General features: G+C 49.1%; 1 protein-coding gene across 1 annotated transcript in view; it reads right to left on the reverse strand.

Moving 5' to 3' along the window:
* Positions 1 to 16,283, reverse strand: part of SHISA6 (shisa family member 6) — a 207,929-nt gene that overhangs the window by 157,092 nt on the left and 34,554 nt on the right. The window contains exon 2 of the mRNA XM_010008254.1: positions 9,853 to 9,948. Within this exon, the coding sequence (XP_010006556.1) occupies positions 9,853 to 9,948 (96 nt within the window). The remainder of the gene's footprint in view (positions 1 to 9,852; positions 9,949 to 16,283) is intronic.

Consider the following 16,283-nt stretch of genomic DNA (forward strand, 5'->3'; position numbering starts at 1 on the left):
AGCTGTTGAACACCTGCACTTCCAACACGAGAAGGAATAAGACATCTTGGGCATGTCTCCCTCTGGTTTGTCCCCATCATGGTTCCCACCCTCAGCCTGTGGCCTTTAGACACCACCACAATATAAAGCAGTCACAGCCAGGGGCCCACATGCTGTCAAGAGCTGAAGTTCCTTTTTCAAAGTGATTTTTTTTTTTTTTTCATGCCTTTGCAGAGTTTGGGTTCTCCCCTCCATTACATTTGTGGCATTTGCTGCAGAACCTCCCTACAACTGTCCACAGTTTTATATTGACTATTAAAGGATAAACTGAAACTCCTAAGACCAAATCAATTCTCTACCAGGGAGTACCACATCTCTAAAGTAAATCTGGAAAACAAACCTGGAGCCTGTGTCTCCAAAGATACTTCCCTGCAGATGCACCAGTGCTCCTCCCAAGGAACTTCAGAAGCTAAACTGTATATAACATCCTGGTTTTGCTCTAGCTGATGTTTGGGTGTGCCCAGGCTCTTCATCTGCCAAACTCTGACCACAAGATTTGGTTATTCTGGAGAGAATCCTGCTTCAGAACTACAGATGCCTCTATAAAGTCCCCCACCTGCACCCAGGTACCTCCAATTTTTGCACAATATTTGCATATCTTTTTTACAATCAGCTACCACAATTAAGCCTGAATGCTGACCTGCTAAAGGGACAACATGCCAACCCGAAGGGTGATCCTTCATTTCAGCTAAAATCCTTCTTTGGGGAGATAACCAGCCTGAGATGCTCTGTGACATTTGCAGCAGGAAAATCATAAGGTATTTTTAAACGGCAGCTCTTGATAATAAATATAGAAAAAAGACAGTCTTCAAAGAGAAGTTTGAGGCATGCAGCTGAAGCTCCCTTTTTCATAGATAGCTGGGCTGTAACTGCCAGCTTTTCACCAGCCTTCAGCTCAGTTTTCAAAGGTGGCTGCCAAAACATCATGGAGAGTTGACAGACTCTCTGGGAAAGGGCATCCAATAACAGGCAGGGCTTTTTTCTGCTCCCCTCAGCTATTGTAATTTATATTGATATACTGCTAACACACAGCAGAAAGAAGATAAATCCATCCTAGAGTACTAGATTATTGCAAACCATCCACAGGAACTCAGTGGAGTGCTGGATGCAATGGAGTTTGTAGGACAAGAGAGTGAGCAGCAAAGGAATTCTCCAACCACAGATGGAGAAAGTTGAGTGATGAGTTGTGATTTACACTGACATGGAAACATTAGGTCCCCAGCAGTGGCAGTGGTGATGGCTAGTCCCAAACTCCTCTACATGCCTGGTCTGGAAAGGGGGCCACAACATGAAGGCAAAAGCAAGAGATGCTCCATGGCTTCCTGCAAAGTGCCAGGTGCAAGCTGAGCTCCAACACATTTCAGCGCTCGCTCTCAAAACATCGTCCTAATGCCTGGACGTGATTTGGGGTTGAACTGCCCCTTGGTGAGAAAGAGAAGACAGCCACACCTGGCTGACATCTCTTCCCACCTCAGCCCTGCATCCTCTGTGAAGTGTGTTTGATCAGGTCAAGTTAAAAATGCCAGGATTCAGCTGAGGTGGGGAACAACATGATCTCCAGCCAACACCCAGTGTCTCCTCCCAGCCCCAGGTGGGAACTTTCTTCCTTGCTGCAGGAAGCAAACTCCATTTAACAGCTGGCTATGGAGCCAGGTGGGCTTCTTGCCACGGGCAGCTGGGTGTCCTGGCTTAGCAGGGACACGTGTGGCCCTGCTTGTGGCCATTTTTCTGCTGTTTCCTTCACCAGCCTGAGGAAGGCTCTCAGATCAGCTGCCAAGCCTCCCTCTGCTCGGCGCTCCGAAAGCCAAGCTCCCAGTCTCACCAGGTTGTGCCTAAAGGCAGGTCTGTGGGCAGCCTGTCTAAGACAGAAGGGCACGAACCCATCACCTGAGTTATTTCAATGTCCCTTGCAGAAGGTGACCCCAGGGACTGATGTGGTTTAGCTCAAGTTCACCCCGTTCCTCCCCTCCAGCAGAGGCATCTTGCACAAACGCTGCAGCCATGGATGTGGTTTCCATGACCTCTCCTCCCACCCAGCTCTTCAGAGGGCTATAAAAAAAAAAACAAACAACCCAAACCAAAACCAAACCAAGAAAAAAACAACTCTACAGACTGCTGAGTAATGGATGCTCGTGTCTGAAGTCGATTAAATAATTCAGAGCAGCTTGAAATGCCCTGTTGCGTAATGGAATATTTCTGCCAAGCTGTGGAGCAGCTTCCACATCCCAATTACCCTATTTTCAAGTCAATACAATTAAGTGTCAGAATATGCAAGAGTTGAAATTAATCTGGAATCAGAATGCAAGGGATCTTTAGCACAGACACTGCAAGACACCACCAGAATTGTTAGGTATGATCCAGGAGGGAAAAACCAGGTTCCTTGGGATGCAGCAGCTTCTGGGCTGACCTCTCTCCATTGATACTAAATGTCTAACAAGTGTTTAATGAGAGAAAGGCCTCAACACACCTAACCCTCTCTTTTTGCATCATCTATTCATGGCGTGTTCCAGATGCAGGTATGAAAAAAATCACCCCAAAACTCTCTTTCACTGTATTAATGAGTTTCCTGCAAGTGGGGATTACTAATGATGGTTTGTATTGGTCTTGGGTTGATGGCAGTTGTGATAAATGTAACCCAAGGCCTTAAAATAACAAATTCAGGGTATGAACCAGCACTTTGGGAAAGAAACTGGACCACAAAGGTGCCAACCAAGCAACAGGGAACCAGCCATGACAGCAGGGAACCAGGAGAGAGGAATCAGAACCCTTCAACTGCTAATGATGATGGAATGAATAGATCTCTCTCCTCCCATGAGTCTCTGAATCAGATTTATGTGTCAAGGGACCAATAAAACTGCTGGTTCCTGAGCTGATATTTGTAAAAGGGGCTCAGTGGGGGGTGTCCAAGAGGAAGAGTGTGTCAAAAGGAACAGGTACAATGTGTGTACAGGAGGAAGAAGGGGTGTCAGCCAGTGGGAATGCCCAGGCCTCTCCCCATGCTCTACCACAGTCAGTCTGAACATAAAGCCTGCAGGGCACCCACTGATCCAGACCCACTGAGGTGTCTGCAGAAAGATCCATTTGCACACAGATATATCATTGATAAACTACAGAGCCTGGCACAGGCATTCTGCAGCTTGCAGGAAACCACTCACAGTCGGAAGAATGTGCAAATGAGGAAACACAATGGATGGGCAGATCAAGGCATTTCAGGAATCACAGAATCCCAGAATCCCAGGGGTTGGAAGGGACCTGGAAAGATCCCCCAGCCCAGCCCCCCTGCCAGAGCAGGGGCACCCAGAGCACATCACACAGGAACGTGGCCAGGGGGGTTGGAATGTCTCCAGAGAAGGAGACTCCACAGCCTCTCTGGGCAGCCTGGCCCAGGGCTCTGGCACTCTCACAGCAAAGAAGTTCTTCCTGAGATTCCCATGGAACCTCCTGGGCTCCAGTTTGCACCCACTGCCCCTTGTCCTGTCACTGGACATCACTGCACAGGGCCTGGCTCTGGCCTCCTGACACTGCCCTGAACAGATTTGTGCCCATGGATGAGGTGGCCCCTCAGTCTCCTCTTCTCCAAGCCCAACAGACCCAGCTCCCTCAGCCTTTCCTCAGCAGGGAGATGTTCCCCTCCCTCCAGCATCTCTGTGGCTCTGCCCTGGGCTCTTTCCAGCAGTTCCCTGTCCTTCTGGAACTGAGGGGCCCAGAACTGGACACAATACTCCAGATGTGGCCTCACCAAGGCAGAACAGAGTGGGAGGAGAACCTCCCTTGCCCTACTAACCACCCCCTTTCTAATGCCCCCCAGGATCCATTGGCCTTCTTGGCCACAAGGGCACATTGCTGGTCATGCTCATCCTCCTGCCCACCAGGAAGGAAATGACCTGATCCTCATATGGACATGGGACATCCCACAGTCCTGTCATCATCCACAAGCTTTCCTAAGACTCACACAAACAGGAACCTGGCAGTGCTGCCCTGGGCAAACATAAACTTAGACATGAGTCATTTACTCTGTGCTGCCTCTCTCCATACAGAGGGAAAGCAACACCTTCCAGTGGGAGCAGCACAGATGTGGTGCTGGGAAAGCTCTGGAGCATCAAGGGTGAGAAAAAGATGAGAGAATGGAGCTGCCACCCACCTCAGCTGGCTGAGACACTGAAGCAGCTCAGGAAGATCTTGGTTGCTAAGTACAATCTAGAGCTGCATTTGTCCTCTTTCATGTTTGTGCTTAGAGGAGGATTTCTGATAAACAGCCACAAATGTTAAACTGTCAGATAAAGCTGCTGCTTTACTTCTGAAACTTGCCTTGCAATAAGCCTGAGTGACCCTGCTGACCAGGTCCTCATCTCCCAGTGCTGGCCCATAGGGTGGCAGAGGGGACACAGTGTCCTCCCCAAGGTGCTCTGCATCTCCAGGAGCCTGCAGGGCCCTGCCCAACAAGGGGAAGGTCTGGCCATGGACTGGCAGAAGAAGGTGCCAGTGGCTCCCTCAGATCCTCAGAGCCCACTGACAACCAAGCAGGTGGGTAATAGCCATGAAACTCAGCTGCTACCTCAAGCTTTCACCTCCCTCCCCCATCCTGACATTACCCTGTCCCCTGTCACAAACCCTTGCAGCTTCCAAACCTCAGCCCCACGTGGCAGCCATTCCCTGCCCTGACACCATGGGATGGATGACCTGCCTGACCTCAAAACAACTCATGCACATGGACTGGGGAAAAAGGTGATGATCGTGTTCTAAGGTGGGACTACATCAAGGACAACTTGCTCCTTTTGAACATGCCCAAAAAAAAGGTCCTGCTAAAGAACATACACCATGTTCCCACAGCAGGCACATCAAAACCAGCTTAGGCTGAACAGCTGCACCTCCCATGAAGGGCTGCACCACCAAAAGAGTGTCCTGAGCCCTTCTGCAGGTGCATGGGGTGCAATCATCCTGCAGGACAGTGAGAACAGAGGCCCAGGCAGGCACATCCCACATCCAGGCTGTAAATCCTGCCACATCTGCACCAAATATCACAAGATGAAATGTGACTGTGGGTGGCTTTTATTGCTCAGTCACCAGGCTGGCATCTCTACACCAACATGGTTCTCACCCTGCCCACACTGCGGGGTGGTGGAGCAGCTCCCCAGAGATGCCAGCAGCAATATGGTCACACCACATGGACTTGGGTACATGGGTTTGGTTTGGTGTTTGTTCTGGGTTTGTTTTTTTCCTGCTCACTGGCACTGCTGGAGAACATCCTAGGTGCAAATTTTAGTGGGATACTGGAAGAAAAACGGCTCCAGCAGATGCCCTAATTCAGAGCAGATCTCTCAGCAGATCCAGGAACAATAAAGATTGGCAGCCTTGACCAAAAGTTGCATTTCTGAAAGTGTTTTTGGGCAGGCTGGGAGGACACTTGCCTCCTTCCTGAGTTTTCCACACATGCTTTTCAAGTTTCAGCCCTACCCCTGCACAAGGATCTGGCATTCATTTACAAGAAAGTAACAGATTGTAAGAAAAGTCCTTTTTCTTCCCTACCAGATGACTCTGCAGTAGAGGAGACTAAAATCCCATATTCCTCCTGCCTCCCTGTTCCCTGACACCTAGTACTCAATTCAACTGGGAACTTCACAGAATCCCAGAATCCCAGGGGTTGGAAGGGACCTGGAAAGCTCCCCCAGCCCAGCCCCCCTGCCAGAGCAGGGGCACCCAGAGCACATCACACAGGAACGTGGCCAGGGGGGTTGGAATGTCTCCAGAGAAGGAGACTCCACAGCCTCTCTGGGCAGCCTGGCCCAGGGCTCTGGCACTCTCACAGCAAAGAAGTTCTTCCTGAGATTCCCATGGAACCTCCTGGGCTCCAGTTTGCACCCACTGCCCCTTGTCCTGTCACTGGACATCACTGCACAAAGCCTGGCTCTGTCCTCCTGACACTGCCCTGAACAGATTTGTGCCCATGGATGAGGTGGCCCCTCAGTCTCCTCTTCTCCAAGCCCAACAGACCCAGCTCCCTCAGCCTTTCCTCAGCAGGGAGATGTTCCCCTCCCTTCAGCATCTCTGTGGCTCTGCCCTGGACTTATGCTTTTCCAGCAAAAAGAAACTCCAAACAAACACCAAACCTCACTACTTTAATACTGTTGCAGAGTCACCAGGAAAACAAAGAAGGTGTGTAGGGATGGCAGTGAGATTATCATCTGCTCTACGGTTTCTACTGCAGTCACAGACTGTGAAATACATGGAGCTCAAACTCCATTCTGCTTTCAAGGGCTGAGGCTGGGAGTAAATAAAACCAAACCAAAATCAACAGAACATTTTTACCTGAAAACTCAACAGCCACCATCTGAAGTAGTTCATCTGGAGTGAGTTTACTTCAAGACTTGGTCACTGACTCTGGTTGGACACCCACAAGGGTGCTGGCTCCATGGGGTGCTGCAGCTGTGTCAGTTCCTACACAAGCCTGTGTGGCTGAGCAGAGCCCTGGCAGGACAGGAAGGTCCATGGGAGGGTCAACCTGGGACACCTGAGAGCAGCAAGATGCTGGGGAAGAGAATGGGTTGAAGAAGCTGGGGTTTAAATTAGGCTGATGCCCAGAGGAGTGTGATAGCTCCTGTCTTCAGTGCTCTGACTGGAGTCACTGGAGCACTGAACTCCCATAGCAACCCCCACAGCAGCTGGAGCAATAGGAGCTCCCTCTGTGCCAGCAAGTGCAGGTGGGATTCATCTGCCTTCCTCTGATGGCTGCAAGACCCAGCTCCCCTGGCTCCCCTCTGGCTGGAAAGGGGAGGAGATGCCTACAGCCCATCCAGTGAACATCCATGTAGAGGTGCTGGTGTCTCCCAGGTGCCTCTACATGGAATTGAAGGCAACTACTTCAGGATAAAATGTCTAACCTCTAGCTATCTGAAGTCAGATGAGATTAGTCCTGAAGTCTGTCTCACTGTGGAGACTTTCTATGGCCTCAAGACTCTGGAATCCTTCCTACATCATCATGGCAGCCTGACAGTGAAGTCTTTTACCATGGTTTGAAGAACATACTGTGTAGTGATTTTATAGACTTAAATGCCAGGCAGTGATGCATTGCCCAATGGAGTGTCATAGAAGAATCATAAATCACAATCTTGCAGGAGCTTGTGGATGTCAGACATGTGAATATGCTGATTTGGTATCCATGGTAGTTTGGCATGTCTCACATCTTTGTCTTCTGCCCAAAATAGACTGGCTCTTAACTATTGCTCAGCACTTGGAGTTCTGCCACAGCACAGAAGACAGTTGAGAAAACACCCAAAATGTGCAAAGAAATATTGAGATCAACTTCATTGGCTTTGTTCACTCTAAAAGCAGAACCCTCTTCCTTGGAGGTGTAACAACAATGCAGGGGGAGGGTATCAGGCTACTTGAGGTGGAGATTTCAACACATGAACTGGAACTGAAATGGGACAATATCTGAGGATGAAGCTGCTCAGCTAAAGCTCAGCACTGCAACCCTGGCTGGAACACTCATCTCTCCTGTCCACATGTACAGTTTCCAGTTCACACTGAACACAGGAAACCTCAGCATGTCATATTTCCAGAAATCATCCAACTACATTGAGCACAACCCTAATGCTAGAGCCCCCCAGTCATTTGGTGCATCCCAAGTCCCTGCTTCCACTGTACAAAGAAGCAATCAAATCCTATCACAGACAAAGACAAATCTACACATTTGCAAGACCAAACCAGGGAGTTTGTCTGCAGAATGTGTGATGTTAATCACTTGCACCAGTCACGGGTGGGCGTGTGAATTTACCAGGAAGAAGTTAGAAGTGAACAGGATGGTGCTGTTCAAATACAAGGTGCATTTGCAGGTAGCTGGAAAAGAAATTCAAATGTAAATCCATTCTTTTTATGTCCAGAAGCAGCCAACACATCGTTTCCTTTCTTCTGATCATAAAAGCCTTTTTTTCTTCACTCTGGAAAGCACCACCCTGTCTGATGGCTGTTGGAAGGGCTGGTACACAAAGACTCCCACTGCCCATTCTCCCACCTTCCCAGGGGTAGGAAATGTGCTCTGTGGGGCTCCCAGGAAAGGCAGTGGGAAAGGGTGTGCAAACCACTGGCCTCAAACAGAGAAAGGAGCCCCTGAGACCCTTCAGTTAAAGAAGGAAAGTTGGTTTTAGTCTTATCTGGGAAGGACCTGGGAAAAGTATATGGCATGGAAAGCTGCTGGAAGAGAATTGAAGTGTCTGAGACAAAGGGACAGGTTTTACATCCCTGCCCAGGGTTACCCACGTGCTTGATGAAGGCTACCAGGAGACACCCCTCTGTGGACCACACCTCTAACTGGGACACACTTGCTACCTCACCCTAAAGAGACTGCCAGGCCTGCTGTGATGCCACATGACTGTACAACTCCTTTGGGATGGGGAGGAGAAAGGAAGACCTTGTGTGAAATGCCATCCATGAGTCCTTCCTTGGACCATTTCAGTTCCCAGCCCACCTGAAGGTTCATGGTGGTTTTCTCTGCTCTCCTTCCACCAGTGCAGTGCCAGGCTGGAATTGCAGAGCATTGGATTACAAGTCCCACGGGTGCTGCCTCAGCCTCAGTAAACTTTATTTAAGCACACACAGACATACACAGACAATATACATATATTTGTTTCTTCTCTGACAGTTCTACAAGGACCAACACTGCTTTGGATGACACTCCTGGAGAATTTGAAAAAGTGCAGGAAATGGAGGAGAAAAAAATAAAAAAAAAGAAAGATCTTTTAATCATTTGTGAGTCTTGGTCATCCAGAGAAACAACACAGGTGCATTCAGCCAGGTGAGCACATGGACACAGCTCCACATACAGTACATTGTGTCTATATAGGTTATCTCCACATACATAGTGTCTATAGAAATGTACAACAGTCTCAGAAGCCAGCAGGACACAGGACCAGACAAGTACTGGCACAGCACAGGTTTGCACTCCCAGTGTCACCACCACCCACTGCCAGGGCACCCAGTGTGACTGGGTCAGGGTGTGGGTGTCAACAGAAAGATGCTCCAAACATAGTCTCACTGTACACTAGAAAAACTCACCAAACAGGCAACAACGTCATCAAATGGAACATTCAGCTGGGGTTCTGGTGACCAGGAGTCAGATCTCACAGCTCTGGTGTCACCACAACTCCTGGGATATATGGTTACTTATCTAATATAGCTACAACTGTCTCTCAACATATATTTTATATACAGTACATATACACAGAACATACACAGAGCAATATATGTATATTTTTGTGGTTTCATGTTTGTACATTATATCACAGATCATATGAACACAGAAAAGATATATTTTAAGACCTAAAAAGAAATTATTTTATAAAATATTCATAATACTCCCCCCCAAAAAAAAAACCAAAAAAACAAAACCCAACCAACCAAAAAGCTCCAAAGTCAAACAAAAAGAAATCCAGAAACACACTCTTGAAGTGTGGACTGCCTGCCCTGGGACAGCATCAACACTGCTCCCCCTTCCCTTTAGAAGTGCAGCAGCACACAGGTGGGTTGCAACCATGCAGCCAGGACACCAGAAAGCAGGATCAATTGTTGGGCTGCAAAGGCAGAGCAGAGCCCAGAGCTGGGCTGTCCAGCTCCACCCTCTCTCCCCACCTCCCTCACCAGGAGGTTCTGCCAGGAGCACAGTATTTTACCTGCAGCAACATCAGCATCCACTACATCTCCTGCCTGCAGTCCAATACTGTTCCCTCATAGCACTTAGAACCCAGCTTCTGAGTTAGACCTTTTTTTTCCTTAAAACAATCTGGTTTTTTACTTAGCAAAAAATGGTTTCCACTGTACCCTTCGTGTGTCCTCTTCCTAATGTGACAAAGCCAGAGGAGATGAAATTATGGAGATCTGGCCCTCCACTTCGATAAATATCCTTTCCATAGGGTCCTGCCAAGGAAGAGAAAACAAAGAAACTTATTCAGTGTATGTGTATGCATATACATATATATATGTGTACATAGATATGCCAGACAGCCCCACTGTCACCCTCATATAGGAGCATCAAGGCCACCCTACATGGTGACACCCTAAGCAGAGGGTAGAACAGAACAGCATCAAAGCCTCATTGCTTTATTGACAAGGATTTATGAAGAACAACAACTGCATATTTTGAGAAGTGCCAAGGAAGGAGGAGACTCTGATAGGGGAACGTGCCAAACCAAACACCCCAAGCTCCAGGAAATGTGCTTATGGCTTGGATTCAGGTTTGGTAGGAGCAGCACCACCAGGGAACTGGTGTCACTCAGACCTTCAAAGGCTGAGGAGTTAAAGGAGAAGGGATATGGCTTGGATTCTTCCCAATTCCAGCCAGACCCCTGGCAACATTCATGTCCCCTTGGCAGAGATGTTATCTCAGCACAAAAGCAAAGGTGCAAATATCACTCTTGTGCAGGCTGGACTGAGGGAGGTGAGGTTGTTCAGCTTGAAGAAAAGACTCTGGGGGGACCTCAGAGCACCTTCCAGTGCCTGCAGGGGGTCTGTGAGAAGGCTGGGGAAGAGCTGCTCACAAGGGCAGGTAACAACAAGACAAGGGGTAATGGTTTCAAGCTAGAAAAGGGTAGATTGAGGTTGGACATTAGGAAACATTCTTTACACTGAGGGTGGTGGGTCACGGGAACAGGCTGCCTAGATTGGTGATAGAGGCCCCATCCCTGGAGACATTCAAGGTCAGGCTTGATGGGGCTCTGAGCAACCTGCTCTAGTTGGAGATGTCCCTGCTTCTTGTAGGGGTTTGGACTAGATGACCTCTAGATGTCCCTTCCAAGCCAAGACATTCCATGATTCTATGACACAAAACTTTGTCTTTTAGCTTGGATTTGCTTTGGTCCTTGCATGGCATCCCTGGATAGTTTCTGAAGTGCAACAGCCTTCTGCATGATGCTTCCTAGGAGCTTCTCAGTCCATGACAACAGAGCAGGTTCAGAAGACACCCAGCTTTTTATTATTTTAATATATGAATAAAGAGCATCTGCCTCCCTGTTACCATGCAAAGCTCTGAAATGAGGACAGAGATAATTTTTCAGATACTCTCTATAATCTCCTCCCCTTTTCATGTTGTTAATTTTCCTCTTCCTTTTTATTTTAGAAAGAGGCAAAGATAAGATAGGTGAGGGGGGAGGGAAGCAAGGCAGCCTCAGGGGCTGAGAATGCAGCTTCTTCACTGCTAGCTCTCCGTCCTCCCCATGCCTTCCTGCACGAGCTTGTGATGTGTCAGTGCTCTCCTGAGCCCTGGTGGCTGGATGGCCAGCAGGGCAGATGGTCCAGCACACGGTTCTCAAGCAGGAGAGCTGAGTCAGGAAAGGGCCAAACAGGATCCAGGTGGAAATGCAGCCCAGGGCCATGTTCTGCCTGGCTCATGTTGCCTCTGACAGATGCTACAGCCCTTTACTATGTCACAACCACTGAGAGCAAATGCCATTTGCTCTCCTACACTTTCAGGCTCTCTGGCAACACTGTGAAAACTACTAGGAAAAGAGACTTTGAAATCTCATCAGTTTGCAAAGTTTTCCTCTTTCCTTTTTAGCCAGTAATTCTCACCCCAGTATCCCAGCAGCTACTACTCATTTGGCAGGTCTCTACTCCTGGCACCAGAGCCCACCTTGCATGACAGTTGGTCGAGGGTAAGGTCTAAATTGTCCCCAAACGTCCTGCCCTGCAGTGGATCTGAGCAGACTCCAAACCTGCTCTCCATTCAGGGAGGACACACCAGCAACAGTCTGGCCAGGAGAGCCCAGCACAGGCTTTACCACCACATGAGCATGTTGAAGCTCCTCAGAAGAGGCTCACAGATGGCAGGGAGAAGCTGCTGAGACTTCTGACAAATGTTTATTCCCATCTAATAGAAGAAGCATCCCACTCCCTTCCCTCACATCTTTTTTTCTGGTCAAGGTCAAGTGCTCCCTGTAACCTTCTCAAAACACATTGAAAGTGTTTCTACAGGTTTGGGAGTGTGAGCAGCAAGACAGTTTTCTTGTTACAGTTATAGGAATGGAAGGTGGTAGCAAAAACCTTCCAACGTGGGGGCACCCACCCAGCAATTGGCTGGGAAGGGAGTTCCCAGAAAAAAAAGGAAGAAGGATTTTTTTGTTGCTTCAGAAGAAATCAGGAGCTCTTGCTCTCTTCTTCCTACTCAGCTCTTGCAAGCTCTGGCTGCTGTGTTCCTGGAAAAGGGAGGGAGGGCCTCTGAGTCCCTAGAACCTGTTCTTGCTTAATGAGACATTTGCTCTTGTTCTGAGAAGAGCAAAGGTTTGTGGCTGCAGTGCCCAATTTCCTCCCTCCTTCCCTATCACTTTTCTAAAATATGCTGCATTTTTCTTTCCAGTAAGCCAGTTTTTCCTCATATACCATCAATTTCTATGCTCTCAGGGCCAGCTACTCTGGTAACTGAAACTCTACCAGTGCCATAAATTTGCCATTTTAAACAAGGATTAAAAAAAAAAACCACCCCACAAATGTGCTATTACCTCTAGCTGAAATCAGCTGTCTTTTATATGTCCCTTTGGAGAATCTGCTCAAGACAGAGATCAAGAAGGGGAAATACAGGGGAAAAAAAGCAAACATTTCCTGGCAGATTGAAGATCATTTATCAGCCATTTGCTCTCTGAACCCTGCTCTGCTCCTTCTTATAGTACCTAGTTGTTAAATTAAAACCTTCCTGTGGTAACAACCCATTAGCATTTGAACAGGAGTTATGTTTTCCCATGAGAAACTTGAATTTGTAGACTTCAAGTAGTGGGAGTTTTCCCTTTTTATGGCTACATTACAGGATGCTACCTTTGTTCTGTATGGGGTTTTTTTTAAAACTCCTGTTCACTTGTGATCATTTCTCTTGGCTTCCTAGTATAAAAATGCTGGTAAATGGCTTTTACTTTTAGAAGTGCCCTGGGGGCTGCTGGGGGGCCAAGCTCAGGTGATGTTCTTCAAACAGACTTTTTTTCATCATGTTGATGAGAAGCTCAACATGAGCTGGTAAAAACCAAGCATGTCCTGGGCTGCAACCCCAGCAGAGCCAGGGAGGGGACTGTCTCTCTCTGTTCCACTCTGGTGAGACCCCCCTGCAGTGCTGAGGTCTCCAGCAGAAGAAGGACATGGAGATGCTGGACTGGGACCAGAGGAGACCACAGAGATGCTGGGAGGGCTGGAGCAGCTCTGCTCTGGAGCCAGGCTGGGAGAGTTGGGGTGTTCAGCCTGGAGAAGAGAAGGCTCCAGGGAGACCTTAGAGCACCTTCCAGTGCCTGAAGGGGCTCCAGGAAAGCTGGGGAGGGACTTGGGACAAGGGCAGGGAGTGAGAGGACAATGGGGAATGGATTAAAACTGGGAGAGGGGAGACTGCGGTGAGACATGAGGAGGAAATTCTTTCCTGTGAGGGTGGTGAGACCCTAGGACTCCAGGTGAGGCCTCCCCAGGGCAGAGGAGAGGGGCAGGAGAACCTCCCTGACCTGCTGGCCACACTCTTCTTGATGCCCCCCAGGGTGGCATTGGCCCTCTTGGCTGCCAGGGCACAGGTGACCCTGTGAAATTAGCTGCCATCTCCCTTTTCTTTCCTGTCCTATCCAGCTCACATGCCTTAACTTCCTCTGAGGTTGCTGGTAGCCTGGTAAAATCACACCAGTGTCACCACTGGAGCAGCCCTGGAGAAGGAACATCCCCTCCCCACATCCCTGGTCCCTGCTGGGACAGGAGCTGCTGTGCTCAGGAGGGGCTGGGAATGGGATGTTCCTCCCTGGAGCTGGGCTGGATGTGATGTAGCCCAGCAGCCTCCCCAGTCCAGAGCAGAGCAACCCCAGAACAAAGCAACCTCAGAGCAAAGCAACCCCCAGAGCAGAGCAACCCCCCGAGCAAAGCAACCCCAGAGCAAAGCAATCCCTATAGCAAAGCAACCCCAGAGCAAAGCAATCCCTATAGCAAAGCAACCCCAGAGCAAAGCAACCCCTATAGCAAAGCAACCCCAGAGCAAAGCAATCCCTATAGCAAAGCAACCCCAGAGCAGAGCAACCTCAGAGCAAAGCAACCCCAGAACAAAGCAACCTCAGAGCAAAGCAACCCCAGAGCAAAGCAACCCCTATAGCAAAGCAACCCCAGAGCAGAGCAACCCCTGCCCACCCAGCCCTGGGGCACCCAACATGCTGTCTTTGAATGCAACGTTCCTCTCGAGAATTTTGCACCTCTGGGGTCTGTTTCTCACAGTTAAGATACGATTGAAAATGCTGCTTCCCAGCACCGTGCCTGACTCCCTGGAAGAGGCTTTCCCTGCTCCCTTGCTCCCTGCTCCTGCTCACACCCCCATCCTTTCATGACACTCATGTAAACCCTCCAACACACACAGGCTCCCAGGCTTGTTCATGACAAGAAATGCACAGGACTTCAGCAAGGCTCAGTGTTGCTAAAGCAAAGAAAGACTTACACAACTTAACCTTTCCAGAAGAAATTGAAAGGAGGTGAAAACAGGACTTTCTTACTCCCTTCCCTTCGTTTGGGAGGCAGAGAGCAGCTGAGTGATTTGCCTACCACACAATAAAGGCATATTCTTTAGGGCATGAAGCTCAAAGAGGGAACATTTCATTACAATGCCATCCTGCATCACACACATATGGAACAAACTCAGCCACAAACAGCAATTACAACCTCGGCTCTGATTTAACAGAATTATTAGAGCTGAACTAAAATGCTCTTATCCACCTCTTGGAAACATTCTTCCTGAGTACAGATTACATCACCCCAGAAGGGCAGGCAGGGACTGTCATGGACAGGGTACACTCTGGGATTCTGACCTCATCCTTGCCACAAATTTGCTTGGATTAAAAAAAAACCCAGAGAGGAGTCCCCACATCCAACATCCTTGGCATAAACGTTATTCTCAGACAGATCTCTGGGCGGGGGGAAAACAAGTAGCCTTTTTAGGGGAGGGGGGGAAAAACCCTCCACAGCCTACCTGCCCCTGGTGCTGTTCATTTCTGCTGGAGTGATCCTTTTTGGAGCTGTTTTACACATGCAAACAGAGGCAGACAAAGGGCATGGGGTGTCAAAACGACTGCAGGGTGTTTGCTGAGCACAGGGCAGTCAGCTCTGCATGGTCCCAGCCCTCCTGGCCATCCAACAGCCAGCTGGGAATGCAAGGGGAGGCTCCAGGCACAACGTCAGGCATTCTTGGGGGCTGCACAGGGCAGCACACAAACCACCTCCAGTTGAGGAAAGTCTAATTGCAGATATTGTTGGGTATTAGATGTTGGTTTTGCCATGACTGAGGTGTTTGCAGGCAGGTTGGGCACCTTGGTATCTTATCACAGCCTGGGGTGCCAGGTTACAGAGGTTGCAATGGTGAGAAGGGATACCCAAGTGATGTCACAGAATCCCAGAATCTCAGGGGTTGGAAGGGACCTGGAAAGCTCCCCCAGCCCAGCCCCCCTGCCAGAGCAGGGGCACCCAGAGCACATCACACAGGAACGTGGCCAGGGGGGTTGGAATGTCTCCAGAGAAGGAGACTCCACAGCCTCTCTGGGCAGCCTGGCCCAGGGCTCTGGCACTCTCACAGCAAAGAAGTTCTTCCTGAGATTCCCATGGAACCTCCTGTGCTCCAGTTTGCACCCACTGCCCCTTGTCCTGTCACTGGACATCACTGAACTATTACCATTTTCTTCCTTAAAAAACCCCACCCAAACAGAAGGCAGTGGCACCTCCCACACGTGTCAGAAGAAAGGCACAGTAAGGGCCATCAAAGTCTGTTTCACCCCATAGTTCTGGGATCTCTGCCTGTCCCAAACATGCACATTCACAAAGGAAAAAAACTGATGGCAACTGCAGAGTTCAGTGGCATCTATGGTGAGCTGCCAGGATTGCACAGCCAGACAGGTACAAGATGTAACCCAAATCAGTGCAGGGGATAATGGAGTTCTCAATGCCCTACAGATCCTCCTTGGTGCAGATCCCACGAAGGGGAGCTGAGCTCCACTCGCCCTGTCCTAATAATGTAACAACCTAACCCATAATTTCACCCTCTAGTCAAAATAACCACCTTTTCTTTATCTATCTCCCTTTTCCTCATGCTAAGCCTGGGTCACATCCTTCTCTGCTTCATCCCTCCTGTTCTCCACCACACGTGACTACTGAACACAAGAGGACCTGCTTAAATCAGCCCATGGGGCCACCTGGCCACAGACTGTGCTGAACAGACCACAGGGCATGGCCTTGTCCATCTCCTCATCTGCTCACTGACCTCAGCTCAG

Source organism: Chaetura pelagica, unplaced genomic scaffold, assembly GCF_000747805.2.
Source record: "Chaetura pelagica isolate M959 unplaced genomic scaffold, ChaPel_1.0 scaffold471, whole genome shotgun sequence".
Classification (NCBI taxonomy): Eukaryota; Metazoa; Chordata; class Aves; order Apodiformes; family Apodidae; genus Chaetura; species Chaetura pelagica.